The 23,582-nt window shown below is 38.5% G+C and overlaps 1 protein-coding gene across 12 annotated transcripts in view; it reads left to right on the forward strand.

The window, feature by feature from the left end:
• The window catches only part of HMBOX1 (homeobox containing 1), a 135,389-nt gene that overhangs the window by 100,288 nt on the left and 11,519 nt on the right, over positions 1-23,582 (forward strand). For 5 of the 12 annotated variants that reach the window (XM_058164816.1, XM_058164812.1, XM_058164814.1 and 2 more), the window contains 5 exons: positions 2,213-2,366; positions 11,087-11,169; positions 12,284-12,379; positions 15,499-15,593; positions 15,842-15,943. In XM_058164816.1, the coding sequence (XP_058020799.1) occupies positions 2,213-2,366; positions 11,087-11,169; positions 12,284-12,379; positions 15,499-15,593; positions 15,842-15,943 (530 nt within the window). Of the gene's footprint in view, positions 1-2,212; positions 2,367-11,086; positions 11,170-12,283; positions 12,380-15,498; positions 15,594-15,841; positions 15,944-17,112; positions 17,205-23,582 lie in introns of all 12 variants that reach the window. The other 7 variants (XR_009152882.1, XM_058164817.1, XM_058164818.1 and 4 more) reach the window with 7 other exon arrangements.

A 23,582-nucleotide genomic window follows, 5' to 3' on the forward strand; every position in this document is an offset into this window, starting at 1 on the left:
TGTGGTGGCTGCCAAATATCCCTAACTCTTTTCTTGTAAAGTGGGTTTTAGTTCTACCGGGTAGGCGTGTTTTTCCTTTTATAGGGAGCGGGATGACAGAATCATCACGTACCGAATTAAAAGTAGGCTTTGAAGCAGCAAAGCTTTCAGGGTTGTAGCCAAGTGATCTAATCTCTTGGCTGTGCTGCTCTTTTGCATGGCCATTTCTAATACTTAAGAGGAGGAACTGCGGAGCAGGGAAAACGTGTTGTGTGTTCAGAAAGGAGGCCTGTCAATAATAAGTGATTTACATGGAAGCAGAAATATTGCTGAAGAAAATTTATAGATTTTTTTTTTGTCTTCCTTTTTAACTAAGAAGCATCTTTGAAATGCTTGTCTCATAGAATTATTTGTGTCTATTATCTAGAAGCTAAATGCTACAGAAATCTGCTCTCGTTCCCATTCTGCTCCGATGTTCACCAAAAATGGATTTCCAGAGAGAAGTTTTGCTTTTTAGAGCCTCCTCTCAGTATTTTGCATTTGGCTACTGATACTTTATTTTAAAAAATTTTTTGAAGCTACAGTTTGAAGATGAAACTGTAAATTTCACTTTTGGTCAATTTATTTTGAAATGAACTATAAGTCCAAAATTCAGTTTAGGCTTGCAAATTTGTCCCTTCTTCCCTCAAATTGTACAGATTTTTATGTACATTCCTCTGTATACATATTTATGAATATGTACATTAATACATAAATATTTATATGTATATCAATTTCCTATATGAATTTATATGCCTCGAGATGGTTGGCATATAAATTTAATAAATAAATATTTTTGAGTAGTTTTTCAACTATGCTCTTATTTTGCTCTTATTTTGCCCTAATTTTTATATTTGTAAGTTGTTTTAGAATTGCAGATTACATGGCAGCATTAAGAAAAATGTTGAATTTTGTGAATACCTATATTTTAATTTGCAATGTTTTGGAAATGCAGGCTGAATAAATTCATTTAAAAGTTGAGATCCTATTTCAGTACATACCATGCACAGTTATGTAGAGATTGCTCTGATGTCATTGGCAAAGGTATCCACAACAACATCTCTGAACTTTCATATCAAAAACATATATTCTATATCTTCTGGGTTTGTTGTGCTGCTGTTAAACCTGAAGTATACTAAACAGGAAAAATAAGCAATCTGTCGTAAATATTTGTAAATCATTATTAAACTGAAGTAGCGTGGCTGTCTCTGGCTTTTTTAATTAGCTTGAATATCTGTGCTTTCATACGCTTAAATATGCTGTTGTCTAAACTGCTAAGGTGTTATTGAATGTTAATGAACATTCCAGCTGTTCAGATACAAAACCCCAAATGCTCCGTACATTAGAGGGAGTACTTAATGAGAGGAGGTGCAGACAAGGAAGGAGGCAGTGCTGCCATAATGTTAGGTAATAATTAGTCTTTGTGTTTGGGTGTGCATAAGAGAAGAGGGAAAGCATTTAAGGGACTTTATAAGAATAGTCTCTAAATGTGATGTGGGAAAAACAAGTATCTCTTATACTTAACCAGGCTACTTACATGTTATAAGCCATCACACTAAATTATAGTGGTACCACATGATCTGATGTATTAGAAATCCTGCATTGGTGAGGCATATTGGATAGAGAAACAGCATGAAAAAAATACTGCTTTCATGCCCAAGATCGGTTTATTTTACCCACGGGATCAAGTGTACTAGCTTTGTTAACTGCTTGCTAGGAAAGCTAGGCTAAGTAACAGTGCCTAGAATCTGTCCTTCGCTTATGTATTGAGAGCCCCAGAATGCTAAGAATTTCCTTCCCACTACCCATCATATTTATAGGCAATCAGTCAAAAAAGGCATGGCTGTATATGTACGTGCCAGTCACAATCTCTAAATGGTAATGGGACCTTCTATTTTGGAATTCTGCACTGTAATATTAGCTGTTGCTTGAATGTGAGGTGTCAGGAGACTTGACGTGACAACTTGTAGGCTGTTGCACTGTTCTTTGACTTAATTTCTTTATCAGGAGCTCTTCTGTTATACACACAGGGCTCTGTTTCTCTTTATTGCTAGTTATCTTAATTTTAATTTCAGAAAAACAAAGTCTTATCCCACTGGGAGTTGCTCCCTGTCATCAGTCAGACTGAGAAGAGGAGTGGGTGTTATTTTTAGTTCCTTAGGAAACATTTTGCTTTCTGCTTTGCTTTTTCCAGGGGCTACATTAAGCATGAGACCAGCCCCTCTTCCAGTTGAAGAGCCAGAATGGAGACAGACGCCTCCGCCAGTCACAGCTACCTCTGGGACTTTCCGCTTGCGACGTGGCAGTCGGTTTACCTGGAGAAAGGAATGTTTGGCTGTTATGGAAAGGTAATATATGAACTTGATGAGCTACACACACAGTATGTGGTGAGAGTTAGATTACACCAGGGGTGTCAAACTCGATTTCATTGAGGGCTGCCTCAGGGTTGTGTTTGACCTCTGGGCCAGGATGGGCATGGCCAGCTGAATGTCACTCATGTCAGGGGCACCTGTAGTGGCCTGAGTGCTCTGCCAGCAAAAATGGAGCTCGAGAGCCCATTTTCGCTGGCAAAAGCACCGTGGGCCAGTCCTTTGCAGTTTCCAGGGTGGCCCTGTGGGCCAGATCTAAGTACCCTGCAGGCCAGATCCAGTCCCCAGGCCTTGAGTTTGACACCCTGGATTAGACCCTCTCACAGAGCCCAAGATAATTTTTTAAATTGTGTGTGTGTGTGTTTGTGTGTGTGTGTGTTATGTTATTCAATCAGTGGTTACTCAGTGAAAAAATATGCAAGAGATCACACCAAAAGATATGCAAGTGAACAAGCCATATTATATAATATTGTTGTGCCCTACAGCAATGTTGCTCTGGTATGTGGAAATATACAATAGGGAGTAATATCATTGATGCAAGAATAACTCATTAATGGAAACTAGCCACTTCAGTGGTCTTGATGGTTCTCAAATATACAGCATAATTTTGTAGATTTGCAAGAATACTCTGGGAACGTTTTAGATGGGGACTGTAGATAACAGTAATTTGCTAGCCTTGTCCTGTGACAGAGCACTCCCTCTGATATCACTAATTTCTCTGATGAAGACCAAAGGAGGAATACATTCTTAAAACTCTGCAGCCATTTCAGACTCAATTTTCCACCCTTTGATGTTTTTTGCAGGAGTACCACAAAAAAGTTCACCTATTATCAGTCATTTATGTTTTGTTTTGTTTTTCTTCAGTATATCCAGAACCTTTTTTCTCTGTTCTGCACTTTAAAAAACTTGTACAGTATTTACAATCTGAAAGCCAAAGAAATAAAGCGGCTCCAGTAAATGTATACTTCTTTTTAAACTTAAGGCTGGATAACCACAATATATGAGTTATTTTTCTCTGTTGAGAGGGAAGCTACAATTACTCCAGATAAATCCTTTGGATATAAATGGGAAGTCAGTTTGATTATATGATTATTCATTAACGTTTCTAGTCTGCCTTAGAGACTTAGAGTAAGTAAAATCAGTTATGAATAAACACAAGTTTCTTAACATCAAATATTTCACATAATGTTATCCAGACTCAGGGCACTCTCTTATAATGGCTTAAGGCACATACAGCAACCTATTGAAAAAAAGAAATCCATCTCAATGGATTTGGAAATTTATGAAACAAAGTGGGCACCTTAATCCAGCTTTTGAATTCCTCCATGCTTACATAACAATGATCTGAAACTTTTAGTCCCATCTATCTGAGTGGTGGCCATGCTCAGTGGCGGCCATTCTAACTCTTTGTGTGAGGCTAGAAGAATCATGTCTTGAGTACAAAGAGCCTGAGAACCAGCAAGGCCACTGGAATAACAACTTGCAGATATCTACCATTACAGTAAAACAACCATGGTTAGGGCAAACAGGTGGAAAAACGAGATATACGATTTGACATAAATATATCATTTGAAGATTAAGAGTTCTGCTTTAAGTAGACCTGTTGTAGTATCTGCAATAAAAGTAGAACTAGATTATCAAAGAGTTTTGTTCTCAAATCTCTGCCTACTAGCCTTCAGTTTGTTCCAAATCAGTTTTCTAACATTTCAGAATGAACCTTCCCAATGTGAGAATCAGCAAGCTTGGTAATATATAGAACCGTGATGGGGAACCTGTGGCACGCATGCCCAAAGTGGCACACAAAGCCATGTCGTTTTGCTTATTTGTCTTCCAGGTTTCTGGTGCGCATGTGCATGTGATGATCAGCTTTCCTTCGCATGCACGGTAGTGCCGAAAACTGGTGTGTGCATGAGTGCAGGCTAGCTGATCGTTGGGCACGCATGAGCGCCAGAACCCAGAGGTTCGGCTTTTCCGGAGCACGATCCCATCGCACACATGGCAGTGCCAAAAACCAGTCTGCACATGTGCGCCGGCCAGCTGATTGTCGGGCACGCATGCATGCTAGAACCTGGAAGTTCGGCTTTTCTAGAGTGTGGCCTCGACAAGCATGTGGGTGCGACATTTCCGTGCAAGTGCTGAAAAGGTTCACCATCACTGGTATAGAACATAGATTAATAGAGTTGGAAGGAACCTTGCAGGTCTTCTAGTCAAACCCCCAGCTCAATCAGGAAACCCTAAATCCGTGATGCGGGCATGCGAGCTGTCACCCAGCTCAACTCCACCATGCATGTGTGCGTTCTTCCCGCCGGCCAGCTAATTTTTGGGTTGTGGGGTTGGGGCAAATGCAGGAGATGCGTGTGCATGAGCGGGACCTTGCATGCATGCACAGGTGTGGGAGGGGGTCTCATGTGCATGTGCAGGGGTGGGGGAGTGTGAGAGGAGTGGTGTGCTCCCCGCGCCAGAATGGGCCACGGGTGGGAGTGGTGCACCCCCCAGTGGCCCGTTTTTGGTCCCAGTAGGCTTCAGGGAGGCCTGCCAGGCCCAAAACGGGCCATGGGGGGTCACACGTGCATGTGTGGGGTCGGCGGGAACATGGGCATTCATGCACGCTTGTGTGGGGGGAGCGCAGGAGGGAGCATGTGCATGTGCGGAGGGGTGGGGGAGCACAGGGGATCACACACACATGCGTGGAAGCATGGGTTACACGCGCATGCGCATGGGGCGTGGCGTGCAGGGAGGCATTGCATTATGAGTGTGGGCACACACACGCGCATCCCCCCTGCTCCCCCTGTTTTTGGAACACGATGGCAAAAAGGTTAGCCATCACTGCCCTAAATCATTTCAGGCAAATGGTTGTTCAATCTTTCTTTGAAAGCCTCCAGTGATGAAGCACCCACAACTTCTAAAGGCAAGCTGTCCCATTGGTTGATTGCTCTAACCGTTAGGAATTTTCTCCTTAGTTCTAGGTTACTTCTTTCCTTGGTTAGTTTTCCATTGTTACCTTAGGCTTAGTATCATATGATACCTTAGTATTATAGTATGTGTATGTGTTGGAGACTAGATAGAGCCCCTTAACCCTAGGTTACAATTCACATACAAGTAATGAGGTTGAATGAGAAGGATAACAATTCTCACAGCTTATATTTTACAAAGGTATCATCAAATAGCAAAAAGTAGCAATTCCTATTTATCAGTACCAAATACTGTAGAGCTAGAATTCTCCAAATAAATGAGGACTGTAAATCATTTGGGTTTGTAATCCTTTATCATCATTCATTAAATTAGATCAATAATATTTTCTCAATATTACAAATGCAAGAGGAAGGACGAGAGAGTAGCTTACTTAAGGGCACCCAGGGAAATCATAAAACAAGGAGTTTCCAGTTCTGACTACAACTCAGTCTGTTAATCACTGCATTTGCACTTGATCCTGAAAGCTTTTCTTGCCTTCAGGGAGTGTTGTGCACATACAATGCCTGGATGTTATTTTTTTTTAATCTGAAAAGATGTGAGATTTGTTTACTATTTTATTTTATGGTAAAAAGTTGTCTCTTGGAGCCTTGGCAGGTATCATGCATGCTTGGTATATATCATTAAGGCTCCTTTCTTGATATAAATTATTTCTGTATTTCAATTGTTGCATAATAAGTTTATACATTTATTTGCAACGATATGTTTTAGTAAAATCCACATAAAATTACAACAATCCATATCAATTCAATACATCTCCTCTTAACAGCACTCTTTTTCAACATGTGCTTTTGTATCTTCCTTGTGGCCATTGCAAACAATGAAACTTTTTTGTTACATATTTATCTACATCAGTCATCAAATTTGATTTTTTTTCCCTTATAAACTAAAGTTGGATTAACAAAGGTATGATGTTGGATTAACAAGGGTTTCAAATGGATTAACAAGGGTACGATGAATCTAGCTCTAGATTCCTGATATAACTTGCAATGTAAGTAAGTAAAGGCTCAAATTTTCCAATGGTGAGTTATTACAAATGCATAAAAGGTGTGCATCCTTTATATCTTCCATCAAAATAGGCTATTGGCATTGTTTGAAGTGAAGTCATGGGAAAGCTTGTCTCAGGGAATGGCATGTAAGACATTTTAAATAATGTGACATTCCTTGTCCATCTTTAAAAAATGGATACCACTTTGCCATCTTAAACTTACAAGCTGGCTCTCTTTAAATCTTTAAAACATAATAGTGTATGATAATTACTGTCATTCAGCAGTTCTTGATAATTATCAGTTCTTGATAATTGTGCAAATAGCTTTAGACACAAATGCATCCTTTTATTATTGTTAAGTTGTTCATGTAGATGCATAGCCATTCTTAGTTGATGAAGCAATTTGTCTGCTTAATTCTGACAACAAACAAGTCTAGGGCATTTTTCAATTGTTTAAGTAACTATTGGCCACATGAGCAAGACTTATAACAATATCACTTAATGGGATTAGGAGTAAGATTTGGGGCTTCTTTCTCCTGGCCCTTTTCTTGAGAGTGGAGAAGGGTTAAAACAGTAATAAATATTTTTAAGCCTCCAAGGAGGGAGGGAGGGATGGAGGGAGGGAGGGAGGGAGGGAGGGAGGGAGGGAGGGAGGGAGGAAGGAAGGAAGGAAGGAAGGAAGGAAGGAAGGAAGGAAGGAAGGAAGGAAGGAAGGAAGGATGGATCCCGCAAAGGTTTATGGCCTTGTTACTGAGCAAAACGCAACCCTGCTTCTGGAGGCAAGAATATAGAAATGGAGAAAGCAGTAGTGATGTAAAATGTTGACCGAATGTGGAGGATGGAAGGATTTATATTCCTTGCAGTCATCTGGTTGTTAGCACACCTTTTGAAACCATTTGGAGGTTTATCAGTGCCCTCAGGATCACCTGAATAGTGCAAATAGGTGTAGAACCTTCCTTGGAACTGCTAAAGGGACTGTGTTGTAAGCAGGAGATAGGTAGTCATATCAGTCAGAACTGGAGAAATTTCTTGGATGAGAAGTGAAACTTCTTCAAGAAAAAACAAAGTCCAGCTGCCTTTTGAAAAAGCACCTTTGGGACAGCCATGACCTGGATGACTGAGAATCTCCACAGACATTTAGGGAAAGCAAGGTTTTATGTTGGAAATGTGCAATTTCCTGGCAGAATTTTGTATATGCAGGCTGGGTGGTAACACTTCACACAATGTAGGACACATTAATGCAGAACCAAAAATTATTTTGTCTAACCAATAATCAGAGTTGCTCTGCTTATACTGTCTCTGATGGTGCAGATTTCTACAAGTTGGCAGTATTTCTACGTCCCACATAAATCATAGAAATGAACTGCTTCAAGGATATTTCAGTCTTTGTACCATTGCTTCACATTCTAGTCCAGCTCACACATTTTGGCCACTTTTCATTTTCATCCTTTACTGTCACCCTACACAAAAGAGATCATTTGATTCTCTCTGCAATCAGCCATCGCCATCCTGACGGGCGCCTTTTGTCTAGAAAGCACAATTGCATTTGTTGAAGGTTTATCCGCAGGCTTTTGTAATCATTCATTCTGCACATCTTGCTGCTTCCTTCCCCAACCCCATCTATTTACCCATACGCTTCACTTTTTTTTTTTTTGCTTCACTGCTTCAATGCATTCTGAACCTAGTATAGTCTAATAATTTTGGGTAGACATTTGGGAGTGGGGACCACTTTAATAGGGTGTCAACACTCACATATCTTTAGCCTTTATATCTCACAATCTCTCTTTATTGTATTGGGTTCCTATTGATATTGGCACTATTCAAATGTTGATAAACCATATACTTTCTATGAGTGGTATGAAAGGGCAGTTGGAGAAAATCTTCATAGTGGTAGGAATAGTAAAACATGATAGGCTTTTAACAGAAGGAGAGGTAAACAGATTGTATCAGTCACATTCTAGACTTCGGTATTTGCATGCCTTAATGAATGATTCATTCATTCTTTTGTTCATTCATTCAATTTCATTCATTCATTCATTCATTCATTCATTATCTGTAGTCCCTCAGTTCAACCAAGAGATTCTGAGATCTGCATGAAAATTGTATTTAATCACATATTCCTAATTCATTTGCTTTGAAGACTAGCCCCTTGCAGTTTTCCTGGTGAGATTTTTCAGAATTGATCTGCCATTGCCTCCTTCCTAGGGCTGAGAGAGAGGGACTGGCTCAAGATCACACAGCTGGCTTCTTATCTAAGGTGGGGCCAGAACTCACAGTCTCGGCTTTCTAGCCTTATACCTTAACCATTTCACCAAACAGGCTCTTCTTTTTTATATGTACATGTGTAATATTTTGAGCTAAATACTGTACTGCAACTTTAATAGAAGTGGGAAAGATTTTGTTCTGTATGACAATCTGAAAATATCCTTAATGTCACTGCATAAGAATAATTAACCAGGAATGGAAAGAGAGAGATGTGAAACTATTAGGAGGTCAAAGGAAGGGGATAAGCAGGCACCCAAGAGAAGACTGGAGAACACAAAAGGAGAGTTCTCAAACTTCTACCCCACAAATCACGAAAGAAACATGGAAACAAGAGCCAGTTTCAAAACTGGGTTATAATGGCTTTCTTTTCTTTTTTTCCATCCTGTGTTCTTTGTTTTTTTAAATGATTCGCCATTCTCTCAGGTAATAATACCGTTTCCCCCAAATAAGACATCCCCTGATAATAAACCCAATCGGGCTTTTGAGCGCATGGCAATAAGGCCAAGCGCTTATTTCAGGGTTCAAAAAATATAAGACAGGGTCTTATTTTCAGGGAAACATGGTAATTGAAAAAAAATGATACTTTCCGTAGCCATTAATTAACTGACTTTCCTTAACGCCCCATGTCTGTTATTTGTAGTAGGAACTGTAGGACTCCTGTGCACCTATTTTAATATTGGGTTTCTATTTTTAAGCATCCATAATGAAAAACATACATTTTACAAACTAGAAGTTCTGGCTGCCTTCATCTGTTGCCTATTTCACTTCCCTTCATTCTACCCTGCTCTTTTCTATCACCACTATCCCAAATTCCTGGGCCCAGTGGGATAAGCAGTAGCAAAGCCAATTGAGGCATAGCCAGACACCCAACTCTCTGGATTGGTGTAGCTGAAGGGAACACTTTCTCCGTATAGCAGTTCTCTCAGTCTGAAAAATATGGCACCAGTTAATGAGGGTGACTAAAAGACACCCAAGGGATAATCCAAAATAGCTGAGGAGGCTGGAGGGCTCTGGGGCAAGAGGATGGAGAGGTTGAAAAAGGAACATATGGATGGGACTGAATTTTGCTGTGACATGTCCTTGCTGATCCAAACTTCTAGCCAGATTCCTTGGACTAGATAACAAAATATGCACCTTTGAAAAATATTAATAGCAATCTAATGCTTAATAGTTATGCCAGCCCCTTTGAACATACTGGAAGGCATAAACTTGCACATTTTTTAAATTTATAAACCACCCAGTGTCCCTTGGATTGTGAGATGGGTGGTATCAAAATAAATACTTCTCAGTGAGGAGTAGAATAGAATTCTGCCTGTTTTTCCTTAAATCTTCAAAAAGAAAAGATGAGGGATCATTTAAACAACAAAAACAAAAGCTTTCCTGCCAGGATAATTCAATTATTCTTCCACTAGCAGGTCAAAATGATTTTATTGGGACAAGTTTTTGATGGGTCAGCTAGAATGCCTCCTTAGTGGGCTTTAAATGGGTGGGGAAGGGTTGATTTTATTGATACGTTTCTAATGGTGCATTATCAGTGTTTTGAAATTGGACTTTGTATTTTATACTTTTGATTGTTAGCTACTATAAGTAAAAAGGTAGAATATAAATTCAATAAATATAATCCAGAAATGGATTGAAATATCCCAGAAGGTAGAAAGCAGCCTATACCCCTAACCTGGTCTTGAAACTGAACATATCTATGTTCTGATAATACAATTTAGGGGTTTACTAGGCTCCATGCCCAAAACATTAGTACATCAGAGCCTCTAAGTAATATTTAATAAATCTCAACAGCCTACCTGTTAAGTGGTCAGTTATATGTTAGTACATATTTTAGTTGCTAGAGACACATTTCTATCTTCTTTTTCACATGGATATTTATGCATTTGTCTATGATGAATGTGATTGATGGCTGTTATCACATTTTGCTAGTAACATTTTCAATTAATGCTAATTCATAATTTGTAAATCTCTTTATAAGCCTGGATATAAATCATGTTTAATGGTGACAGTTTTCTTAATCCTGTTGCATACCTATCACCAGGAGGATAACCTTTTGAAGGAGAACCTGAAGTGCTTCTGGTTGGCTACCTCTGACTTGAACTCTGACCATTGACTCATACACGCTATGGTTGTGCAGCTCTTCTGATTCAAAAGAGAAAAAGCACTGGCAACTCTTTAAGACAAAGAGTCTCTCTTCCTGGGATTATCCTGAAATGATTCCAGAAAAAGAGGCAGCTGCTTTAAGGAGTTGTTGACATGTGTTATATGGGCATTTTCCCCTGCTCCAAATCTGAAGCACTGAAGAACATTATTCTTCACAGCCTACAATTCTCTTTCATACATTAAAAATTGGTGATGTTTTTCCTCTGTACAGGGTTTCTTAAAGATTTGTAGCTTGAACTTGTTGTCTTTATTTTGTGTGGGTACAAGAAATACGATTTCTAAGATGAATACACTGTCTTTGTTTCTGTAGCTACTTCAATGAGAATCAATATCCTGATGAGGCCAAGAGAGAAGAAATTGCAAATGCCTGTAATGCAGTTATTCAAAAGCCAGGTACACAAGGAATCCAAGAAGGGGATATATGCTTCTCTTCTCTTCACTTCTCTTCTCTTCTCTTCTCTCCTCTCCCCTCCCCTCCCCTCCTCTCCTCTCCTCTCCTCTCCTCTACCCTACCCAACCCAACCCTGCCCTAACCTACCTACCCCACCCTACCCTACCCAACCCAACCCAACCTTCTCTCTTAATATATATTTTGCCTTATTTACTTAAACATATATTTTCCTTATTGATCCTAACTCAATCATCCATGCATGAGGTATCAGAAAATGTGTGAACCCTAGATAAAACGAGAAAAAAATACAGTATCCAAATATGCCATTATTTTCAAAAATGACCCAATGCATTTTTAGTTTTAGTAGTAATCCACCATCCCAGGAATATTTTCCATTTGGGCAAAAAATGTAAAAAAGGAAAGAAGAAAAGAGATTTGCGATGTGGGGGCAGGGGAGTCTATCAGGTTTTGGGGAGTGTTTCAAAATAAAAAAGCCTTTTTGAAAGAGAACTGTGAAGCTCAAAGTATGTCAAGCCATTTTTTTACTTAAAAAACAAAAAGTGCTGAATTAATAGTGTTAACTTCCTTGTTCTTACGCTATAGTGTTCATCTGTTTCTACCTTCAAAAGGGCAGGATGTATTTTTGGCAGTTGCACTGAGTAATACCCAACAGTATAGTCAAAGGGTATTTCAGAAGGACAAAAAGTAGGGTGGGGTTTAAATGCTGCATGTGGTTGTGAAAATAAGGTAGGGTAAGCAATCTGCAGTCCCAAGTTCTTTTTTGGAGGATCTCAGAGGTGCTGCTGTTTTTTGAATTTGGTGGGAAACACAAGAAGACTAAGCCCTAAAATCCCTGTCCTCCTCAGTCCTAGGTACTCATCCATGTGTGATGTGGTTATACTCACTTTGTAGCCCTCAGGTCCAAAAACTATTAAAAGGGTTTTTAGATTTGGGGGTTTTTTATTTTTATTTTTTTCAGAAAATAGCCTCTCATATGGTTTGGGAAAACCACGTCCAAGATCCTTTCCAACTCTGATATTCTATTCTAAATCCTGTCCTGGAGCTTCTAGGAGCGAGCTTCTATAACCAACATGGTTTCTTTTTTATTTTGCACAGGAAAGAAGCTGTCAGATCTGGAGCGAGTTACCTCCCTCAAAGTGTACAATTGGTTTGCCAATAGAAGGAAGGAAATCAAGAGGCGAGCCAATATTGGTAATGTATCAGACAGCCTTGAAGAACTGCTGAAGAAAGATGGAACATGATTGACTTTTCTTAACAGGAAAACAGAGCCTTGATAATATTTTTAAAGTAAAAGCTTGACAACATGGTCAAAACAAATTTTCTCTCATCGTTTGTTGTTACTGAACAGTTCATCAATGTTAACATGTTGTCAAAAAGCATTGGTATATGTGTATAATAGCATCTTTAAGTCCCTTAGGTCAGGGAATTTCATCATGCCTTTCAAGAAAACCTAGAGATTTCCAGTTTTGTTGGAAACTTCTCTGCACTTGCTCTGATGAAAATATCAACGGATGAAATATATTTAGTCCACCACTGTGATTACCTGGGAATGTTAGGCCATACAGTAATGAATTTTAATACACTTGAGGTGGCTATAAGGCCCAATAAAATAGTAAGTGCTACATATGAACCCTAAAACATACCTCAAAATGTTCTACGATATACCACATTGCTTGGGACCAACAATTTGCTGTGAAAAGCTTTCCTTGCAGTTGGATTATTTTGAAAAACCTGCCTTATCTCTCCCAGTGTCCTCAAAGTGAAGCAGAGGCTGTTCAAGCTATTGAACAAATTTGTACGACATATACATCTTTATAAAGGTTGTCTTAGCCTGCAATCCAAATCTATTCTAGGCCAGGAGTAACTAAAATGTTCCACATAACTGATCTGAAACTGTGGTTTACGTTTTCATGCCTTGGCTATAGCTTCATGTTCCATGCAAATGGAACAGAAGCAGGTGAGCAATGGATACTCCCCATTATATATCTCTAGACATAGAGTTGGCTGGCAGGAGTAGCAGCATTTTTGTTCCTCCCACCTTAACTGTTATTCCCTGCAGATATTTAGTGAATTGGTAAAATTGGACTGAGGAAGGATTAGTGATAACCATGTGCCGGTGAAGCAGCCATGTGCCTATTTTGGGTTGCTGTTGCTGATTAAAAAAAAAAGTTTAAACTAGGGAGTGATGACTGCAACAACAGCTGGGCAGGAAGAAAGCTTTGCATAATTGTTTGCTGAATTTCCCCTTGGGTATGTCTCTCACAGCTGATCACTCTTGACCACAGACTGATGTGTCTTCTGATTAAGCCCTTCTGATGCCATGAACAGTGGCATGGTCCCATCTTTGTCCCCCAATTTAGTTTTCCTTCACATCCTTCTCCCTCTTTATCATCTCACCACAGTCACAAATATAATACCATACAGCACCTAACATTCTGCTAGAGAAAATAAATATTTAAAGAAACGTCCTCACTTTAATTAGCATTTCTTGTATACTGATAAATAATACAGGTATCCGGTACTTTCCAGAGTTTGAAATGCTTTGGATATAGAATAGTAAATAACACATTACAATTTTCTAACATATTATGCAGAAAAGGAGCTTTAAATTGTGCCTATCTATCATATAAAATATTTAACACATAAATGTGCAATTAATTACATAAATTAATTTCTTTTTGCTTTGAATTTTTAATTTGTGTATCCTTTCGGAGAAAAACTTCAAGTATAAATCTTCTCCCAGATTTCTGAACTTTTTAAATAATTTAAGAGTTCAGGTTCTCCCAGTGAAATTGACTGATAGCAGATTCAAGAGAGAACAAACAAGAAAAAGCAAACTTTTGACAGTTTTACACAATACGGTGGTTGCCCCACAATTAAATTATTTTTCATATGGCATGAAACCAAATGATGGAGCAGAAGAGTTTTTATTGGCTGTTAGCTGGAATGGTGATTTGCAATCTGCAGTTTTAGATGCAATGTATTTCGAAATGCCAGTTGCTGAAGGTTACAACCACCAGAGATAAGTGGTGCCCTTCAAGTCCTGCTTGTGGACTTCCTGGGGGCATCTCTCTGGCCATTGTTGGAACTAGAATGCTGAACTAGATGGACCTTTGACCTGATCCATGCAGGGAACTTCTTATGTTCTTAAACTTCCTTAGGATAAGATAGCAAGGTAGTGTCTGGGGAAAAAAAACACCAAAAGGAAACAGTGGTATGGAAGCAAACCAATAAAGTAGCATGAATCTAAGATGCTTTGCAATCTCATAAAAAGTAATGAAGCATCTTGTTATCTTCATATAACTTGTGAGTGGCAACCTGGAATATTTCTATTGCAAGGGACAGGCATTGCAAGCTCTGCAGCCAAGGGATTGGTGCCAGCTAGAAATCCAGTTGGGGTTATAAAATATTTTCAAAGGCTGATGACCCTGGAGAGAAACTGATTTTTCTTCTTTTTTCTTTCTTTTAAATTGGCATTTATACTCCTCCAACCAAATTAATTTTCATTTTTTTAACAGTGCAGCAACATGCACAAAAGGGGCTTGCACCATATTGAAATGAAGATGAAAAGGGGACTTCACTTAGGGTGTGGGTTTATTGTAAGAACCATCAAGCCAGAATTAAAATCGTAGAAAAGGAATAGTCACAATCACTACATAGAAAATAAGAGAGAGAGAGAGAGAGATGTTGCTTGCTTTATTCCTTTGATTATGGTTTCATTAATCAAACATGCATTTTGTCCCTTTCTTAAGAAGGGCCTCCTAAATGCAAGCCTATTTGGTAGGGTGGGTTCTGTCTGTGACCTGATTCTACAGGAGTGCAGGAAGGTAATCCAAACCATGATGCCACTTGCAGAATGCAGCTGTTGAGAATTGCTGTTTTGATTTAGAAGGAAGTTTGATTTAGAAGTTTCCAGTCCTTCTGAATCCATAAATAGCATTTGCTAAATTCTCTAAATTTAAAGAGGCAGTCATGAAAGGTATTTTAGTAAACTGTAAAAAGACAGTGGTCTCTCCCCTAGTACTAGTATAAGACTATAGGAAGTTGTGTAAAATCAGAATTTATCCAAGCCTGCATCAGAAATTCTGCAAATTGAGTAAATCTTTGTAGCCTTTGGCAGAATTTGGCTTGCAGAGTTAATTTTTTCTTATAGCTGAGTTTAAACTAAAAAAAAAAAAAGTTCTGAGTATTTCTTTGAGGTTCTTACAAGAAACAAGATGCCCCACTTGTGAAATTTCTGGTTTTTCATCTTCATCCTTATTGGTAACCCTGCAGCAGATAATTTAGGGATCAATTTGCTTTTTTCGAAGAAGCAGCAATCCTGGAGAGTCATGGGATAGATGTACAAAGCCCCGGAGGCCACTCCAACAGTGACGACGTAGACGGAAATGACTATTCAGAGCAGGTAAGTATGTGAGCTAAGTCAGGGGGCTCCAATATGGAGAGTCCCCCTGTAGGCTGCTCTTCCTCCTCTGGGTTTGGGGGCGGAATGTGGAGCGGTGGGGTCTTTCATCCTTCAGCCTCCTAAGATTATGTGGCCTTTTAACATGCTGTGCGATGGGGGAAGGCAGAAAAACACAGCATTCCTCCCACCCCACCCCACCCCAGCCATGGACCAGCCTTCACCCACATGGATTTATTGTCATACAACAGGAGTCTTGGCAAGTACGCAATGGGGAGGAGGAGGGAAGATGTACAGAGGGAGGCAGAGAAGCAGAGAAGTTAGAAGAAGACAGGAGGATCTGCTCAAAACAAGCAAGTTGACGCTCTGTTCACACATATTTGCCAAATGCAGGGGCATGATGAATTCCCCCAATTTCCACCACCATGCATAGTAAACACCGTGTCTGTTTCTCTCCTGTGCCCCTGTAACCAGAGCTGTGTGCATCCCCAGAAATCCTTTTTGAAACTGTTTTAAGAATGCATCCTTTTTGTCCTCACCATTCTGGACTGAGGGCATATGCGCAATTGCGCATGGTCAATTTAGGGATGCTGTTCCCTGAACAGCCCATGAAGTATGAGGAACAGCAGGATGAGACAAGCATCTCTCATCCAATTTGACAATCCTCTTTCCTTTTCTAACAATTATTATCTTCTGCCTTCTGATGTCATTGTTTATGTAACCTTGATGTCCATTTCATTCTCACTGTGTACTCCAGGGAAAAAATTATAATTCAATTTTGGAAAGAAAATAGTTAATGATTCATGCCAAATAAAAGCATATCCACTTGCTTAAGTTTCAGTTGTAAATTTTCTGAATCACACATTTGATGTGGAACACACAGCCCTGCTTATACCATAACGATCTATGAGTTTTACTCTCTCCTTACCCACCCCTTTCCTCACAGTGGAATGAATGCATAGCTGCATGCTCCTCTTCCCAAAATTGAATGCATTGATGTAAATTGATAATACGGCAGCTCAATTCCAACCAAGAATATTCCATCTAACCTCCTGATGCCACCGTGTTTATCTTTTTAAGGCAGAGTAAAGCTTTATTCATAATTTGTCCCCGCTCTTGAGATACTATTTTTTTAAAAATTGTTTTTATTCTTAGGAACATAGGAAGTGCCTTTCATCACTGGTCCATCTAGCACAGTGTTGTTGAAGTACTGGTTTACAATGATTTTCTAGATCTCACTTATTGGAGTTTCCCTTAACCATTTCAGGAGATGCTAAGGCATGAATTTGGCACCTTTGGCATGGAAAGCAGGTGTTCTGCCTCTGAGCTATAGGGCCTGTGCATTCTTGATAGGCCATAATTATCATCTAGTCTTCATATTTTATTATGTTTCTTTTCCCCCTCTTTCCACCATACTTTCTGTTAGTTTATGCTCAAATTTTTAAAACGACTCTTAAGAACATTTTGGTAATTTAAATATAAGAAATGAAATTAAAAATACTTTTCTTTTTAATTTTGAAAGGAAACTGATTGCTAAAGAGGAAAATAAGAGGATATGAATAGAAAAAGAAGGTCTGTCATAGAAGAGACACTTCGGCTACATTTCACTTTTGAGTTAAGACACATGTAGATCTTGGCTGATCATTAAGACCAATAGAACAGTTGGACAATGGGGCCAATTATTTAGAATTGTGATAATCCCACTGGTTTTATTCCATTGTTGAGAATCTTCCAGCTTTGTGGTTCCTGCATTGATTAGGTCGGATCAGATGGTATTATTGTGATCATTGTGTTTTTAACGGAAATGATTGTACACGAATCATACTTTTTTGAATGTTTGAATATGGAAAATAAAAACAGATAAAATATAATCCTTTAACCTGAATATGTAATGAAAGCAGCTAGAACAAATTAGTCATCTTTTGTAATCCAACTTCTTTGTCTGTAATTTTTCTGTGGTCAAGCTCTCACTCAGCTAATCAGATTGACAGAACTTTAAACTTGTTAACTATGCCAAATATTGGGCAGCCATTGGCTGAGAACGTTCTAGTTCTGGATTTATTGTTTGCAGCAGAGTATAAATTCAATATTTTGGTAAGACCATATGCAACTCTGTTTCTGTACCCTTTGTGTAAATCTAATTAAGACTACAAGCAGAAATCAATTGTTTCGTTCAGCTTCCACGGTTTTTTAATGTTCCTTCAGGAGCTCATGTTACATTGCCTAGTAATTTATTCTGGTTCTAGTAACCTGATGACCACATTTCTTTTGTTAGTTAGTCTTGATCATGATGAGGCGGCATTTTTTTTCCTCCTCATTTAACCGGACACATGCAGATTAAAATTGCAAATTCTGCTGGTAAATGGATTGTTGGCTAGAACATAGAACTGTCTCCAATGTTCTCTCGTAGGATTGAACAAGAGACTTAGAGCCCACATGAGGAAGAGAAGATGAAGGATAGATGGATGAATTAGGGTCAGTTTTTTCATTTAAAATCATGTCATTTTCTTGAGGGTTTTGGAATAGTATGATGGGAGATAATATTCTATAAATCTCAGTAGAAGTAATGACTACTTCTTAACCTTTTAACGTAACATAACATAACATAACATCAGAGTTGGAAGGGACCTTGGAGGCCTTCTAGTCCAACCCCCTGCCCAGGCAGGAAACCCTACACCATCTCAGTCAGATGGTTATCCAACATTTTCTTAAAAATTTCCAGTGTTGGAGCATTCACAACTTCTGAAGGCAAGTCGTTCCACTTATTAATTGTTCTAACTGTCAGGAAATTTCTCCTTAGTTCTAAGTTGCTTCTTTCTTTGATCAGTTTCCACCCATTGCTTCTTGTTCTACCCTCAGGTGCTTTGGAGAACAGCCCGACTCCCTCTTCTTTGTGGCAGCCCCTGAGATATTGGAACACAGCTATCATGTCTCCCCTAGTCCTTCTTTTTGTTAAACTAGACATACCCAGTTCCTGCAACCGTTCTTCATATGTTTTATCCTCCAGTCCCCTAATCATCTTTGTTGCTCTTCTCTGCACTCTTTCTAGAGTCTCAACATCTTTTTTACATCGTGGAGACCAAAACTGGATGCAATATTCCAAGTGTGGCCTTACCAAGGCATTATAAAGTGGTACTAACACTTCACGTGATCTTGATTCTATCCCTCTGTTTATGCAGCCCAGAACTGTGTTGGCTTTTTTAACAGCTGCTGCACACTGCTGGCTCATATCTAAATGGTTATCCACTAGGACTCCAAGATCCCTCTCACAGGTACTACTATTGAGCAAGGTACCACATATACGGTACTGGTGCATTTTGTTTTTTTTGGCCTAAATGTAGAACCTTACTTTTTTCACTGTTGAATTTCATTTTGTTAGATAGCGCCCAATGTTCAAGTCTGTCAAGATCTTTCTGTAACTTGAGCCTATCTTCTGGAGTGTTGGCTATTCCTGCCAGCTTGGTGTCATCTGCAAATTTGATGAGTTCCCCATCTATCCCTCGCCCAAGTCATTGATGAAGATGTTGAAGAGTACTGGGCCTAAAACAGAGCCTTGGGGTACTCCACTGCATACTTCCTCCATGTGGATGTAGTTCCGTTGAGGACTACACGTTGAGTGCGGTTGGTCAGCCAGTTACGAATCCATCTGGTGGTGGTGCTGTCTAACCCACATTTTTCTACTTTATCTAGTAGTAGGTTATGGTCTACTTTATCAAATGCTTTACTGAAGTCCAAGTAAATTATATCAACAGCATTCCTCTGGTCTACTAATTTTGTCATTTTGTCAAAGAATGCGATAAGATTAGTCTGGCATGATCTGTTTTTGACAAACCCATGTTGGCTTTTGGTTATTACTTTGTTTGCTTCTAGGTGTTCGTTGATTCATTGCTTGATTATCTTTTCCAGAATCTTCCCCGGTATTGAGGTCAGACTGATAGGTCTGTAGTTTCCTGGATCTGTTTTTTTCCCTTTTTTGAAGATGGGAACTACATCAGCTCTTTCCAGTCCTCTGGCAGCTCCCCTGTGCTCCAGGATCTTTGAAAGATATAGTTCAGTGGTTCTGAGGTCTCGCCTGCCAGTTCCTTCAGACCCTTGGGGTGTAATCCATCCAGTCCTGGTGATTTGAACTCGCCTAGGGTAGACAGGTATTCACTTACCATTTTCTTCCCTATTTAACTTGTGTTCCTAATCTGTTTTTGTAGTGCTGTTTTGATAGGTTGGATTGTTTTTCCTTTTGTGTAAAGACAGATGCAAAATATGAGTTAAGTAGATCTGCTTTCTCCTGTTGCTTGTCATCTTCTTGCCACTTTCTCCCAGCAATGGGCCAATTGTTTCCTTGACTTTTTCTTGTTTTTAACATGTTGGAAGAAGCTTTTTGTTATTTTTACTTTTGTTGCTAGCCTTTGTTCATTGTGAGCCTTAGCTTTCCTCACTTCATCTTTACAGGCTCGGGCTATTTGCTAATATTCTGCCTTAGTTATTTGCCTCTCTTTCCACTTTTTATATTTGTCCTTTTTGTCTTTCAATTTGTCAGATAGTTCTTTATGCATCCATGCTGGTTTCTTTTGGGATCTACTATTTTTCTTCTTCATTGGTATTGTGTTAGACTGTGCTTTTATAATCTCACTTTTCAAAATTTCCCAAGCTTCTTGAGTTGTTTTCCCCCTGAGGATTCTCATCCATTGAATCCTTCTCAAGCTCTCTCTAAGTTTATTGAAATTAGCTCTCTTAAAGTCCAAAACTCTTGGACTTTTGGTTGACATCATTCTGTATTGGAGAGAGCACATACAAACCTTTTAAAACTATCGCACCTCCCATACTACCCGGGTTTTTAAATCAACATGTTTAGCCCTGGTCTATTTAGATTTCTCAAACTTCAGCTTTCTTAAGTTCAAACTAGAGAAGACAATAATGATCACAGAATCTAATTATGCTCAGGTTTGAAGACCATTTAGAAATTTCAGCTGGTACAGTATATTATTTGAGGCAAAATGATCAAAACACATAACATCTCTTCTATACCAGTCGAATTTCTGGCTCCAGTTCAATGTATTTTAAAGCATAGGTGAGGTAACATTTCAACTGTGGTATTAGCATACATATTCCGAGTCAGAGTAGGAGTCTGTGGAGGAAAGGGCTTAAATGTATTTCCCTCCCCATTACAAGTAAATCCAGGATTTCTGGTAAAAGTTGCAGATATCTAATATATTTCTCTCCATCCATTACAACTTTATTTCTGATAATAAGGTTCTTTTAACAGTTGGTTTGGCAGCAGCTATGAAAAAGCCCTATGATATGTCATTTAGGCATGAGTTAACTCTGTGAGTCATCATATGTTGAGAAGCCAGGTGGATGTATTTTAATACAATGAATATGACATTGGAATAGAATGTCAGTGGAGATGAAAGAGAAGAAACATAGGCACTTTAGGCCTTTGAAAGCTGCCCGCCCATAAGCAGCAGGTGGACCATCCAAACAGTGGACTTCTTCCTTCCTACACTAAGCCAAGCTAACCTGTTCAGAAAGAAAACACTCTTTAGAGGGCGTCATTTTAACCAACAAGCTATAGAAAGTCTTTTATCACGATGTGGAAAATTAACTTTGCTCTCATGCTGTGTTTTAAAGAGAATTAAGACATGGGGGCAGTGTTTTTCTTAATTTATTCAAGATGACACCTGGGTTTTAGATTACATTCATATTTTATTTTATTTTTAACCGAAAAATAATTTCTTTGGAATAGTATTGTCGAATATAGTTTGAGAGTTTGTTTTATAATCATTTGAATGTGCCTATTGTCTTCATGGGCTCATTAGCCTTTAAGACTATATATACACATTCTTAAAATATATTAATTAAGTCAAGCCATTCTATGGGTTTTTTTTAGAAATATAAAAAAATTACAAATGAATACAGGATAGTGTATTGTGCAGTTGCTATAATTAATTTAAGGTAGATTAATAGCTATTCTATTCTTATGTGAATTATGCTATTCCACAAACACAGAACTAGACCATCAATCTCTCTAGTTCAGTATTATCAACACCTGCTTAAAGCAGTTAATTTTCCAGAGTTCCGGACAGTTTTTAAAAAAAATGTTACATGTGTTATGCCACTGGGCTCTTATGCCTTCATATATACTTGGCTACTACAAATGTGAGGAGTGAATCATATATTTTTAAACTTGAAGATGCTTCCTTAAATAGTTATTAAAATATTATCTATACATTAATTAGAATTTTTATAATAATAGAATCGTGCTTGGAAAAGTTTCTGTAAAATTTACGTTATTTGAATTAGGACAGGCAACTTTGTGAGGCTAAGAAACACTTTTTACTTTGTTTGGAAGCTGTCTCTAAGAAAATGTGTGGAGCTGAGAGAAAACAATTGTTTTAAAAATAAAAAAAAAACACCCTTTAAAAATAATAGATATAAATTCCTAAATAAATTATTTATTAAATAAAGTTTAATTTATTAAACTTTATTTAATAAATAATAAAGATATAAATTCCTAAGTTTGTCTTAATGTTAACATTTGCTATCCAGTTTTGCAGTAAAATCTACAATCAAATTTCAATGGCAAACTATTTAATAGATTTGGAAACCATTTGAAAAAAGCCTGCATGCGGCTGAAGGATGTACAGTATATTTCCCTCCTATTTTCAAAGAATCAGCACTCCAAGGAATTTCATTTCATATTGCATAGGGAATTCCAGAACATTTAACTAGGAAATTGGAGGTGCAGGTGATCATCTATAGCCATGCTGATCAAGTGGCATAATTGGGTTTAATGGATGAATACCACAATTTAAAGATTTCCCCCCCTCTTTCTATGCCTTGTATTATCTAAGGAAAACATTGCTGCCAAAATGAAGATGAGAGAAAACTAGTGTACTGTGTGTGTAGAGGAAAACAGGTAGCTGCAAAGAATGTAATTAATGAGAGGAAGAAACAGTTTAGATTAAAAAGGCTGAGAAGATGTTATTTTGATGGAAATAAAGAATTGTTTTGGTAGAGAGAGCAAAGAGAGCCACAAAAAGAGATCCCAGTAGAATGAATGGAATTAAAAATAAAGTGATGAATCAGTTTAGGATGAAACTGAAGTGAAGGAACGCTAGAAAGAGTAATCTAAAGATTTTTGTGGAGATGATTATAATACAATATGCCAAAGATTTGGTGGGGGGGCAGGTATTCCTGGAAAGGAAGGAAAGGGCAAAGAACAATGGGCCAGTTTTGTCTAGTGGTTAAGGCAGCAGGCTAGAAACCCGGAGGCTATGAGTTCAAGTCCAGCTTTAGCCATGAAAACCAGCTGGGTGACTTTGGGCCAGTCATTCTCTCTCTGCCCAACCCACTTCACAGGGTTGTTGTTGTGGAGAAAATAGGAGGAGGAAGAAGTTTTAGATACGTTTGTCCCCTAGAGCTATTTGTAAAAATAATAGAGGCAGGATATAATTAAATAAAATGGGATTGAACCCCAAGAGTATAAACAGTAGAGTCACCCAAGGTGTGAAAATAATCTCAGCTGCCTAGCTACAGCAAACAGGCACATACATCAGGTAGCTGTGATAGAGGAATTTCATACTGCACGAGAAAAGACAGTGATAAACAACCTCTATATTTTACCAAGGAAACCACATGGGTAGACCAGATAAAGGGATTGCTGATATTGATATACTGTAGTATTGGATGATGGGCGTTCAGATGTTACTCAACATGTAGCTGGACAGATGTGATTTGAGTGTGATTTGTTGGATATGAGTGTAAGTGGAAGAATGCAGTTATTTCTGTATGAAGAAAAAATACAGCAACTATAGAGAGATGGGAAGGTATATCACACAAGTCTGATAGAAAAGGCAGGAGACGGGATGGTAAACAAAGTGCTTTTGCTTCAGATCAAATGTTTATCCTTTTGTTCTAAACTGGTCATTGAGAAGTGGACAAATATGAGAAAGAAAACATATCTTCATTTAGAGGCGGCCTATGATAATGTAAAAA

This window comes from Ahaetulla prasina, chromosome 1 (assembly GCF_028640845.1).
Source record: "Ahaetulla prasina isolate Xishuangbanna chromosome 1, ASM2864084v1, whole genome shotgun sequence".
In the NCBI taxonomy this organism is placed as follows: domain Eukaryota; kingdom Metazoa; phylum Chordata; class Lepidosauria; order Squamata; family Colubridae; genus Ahaetulla; species Ahaetulla prasina.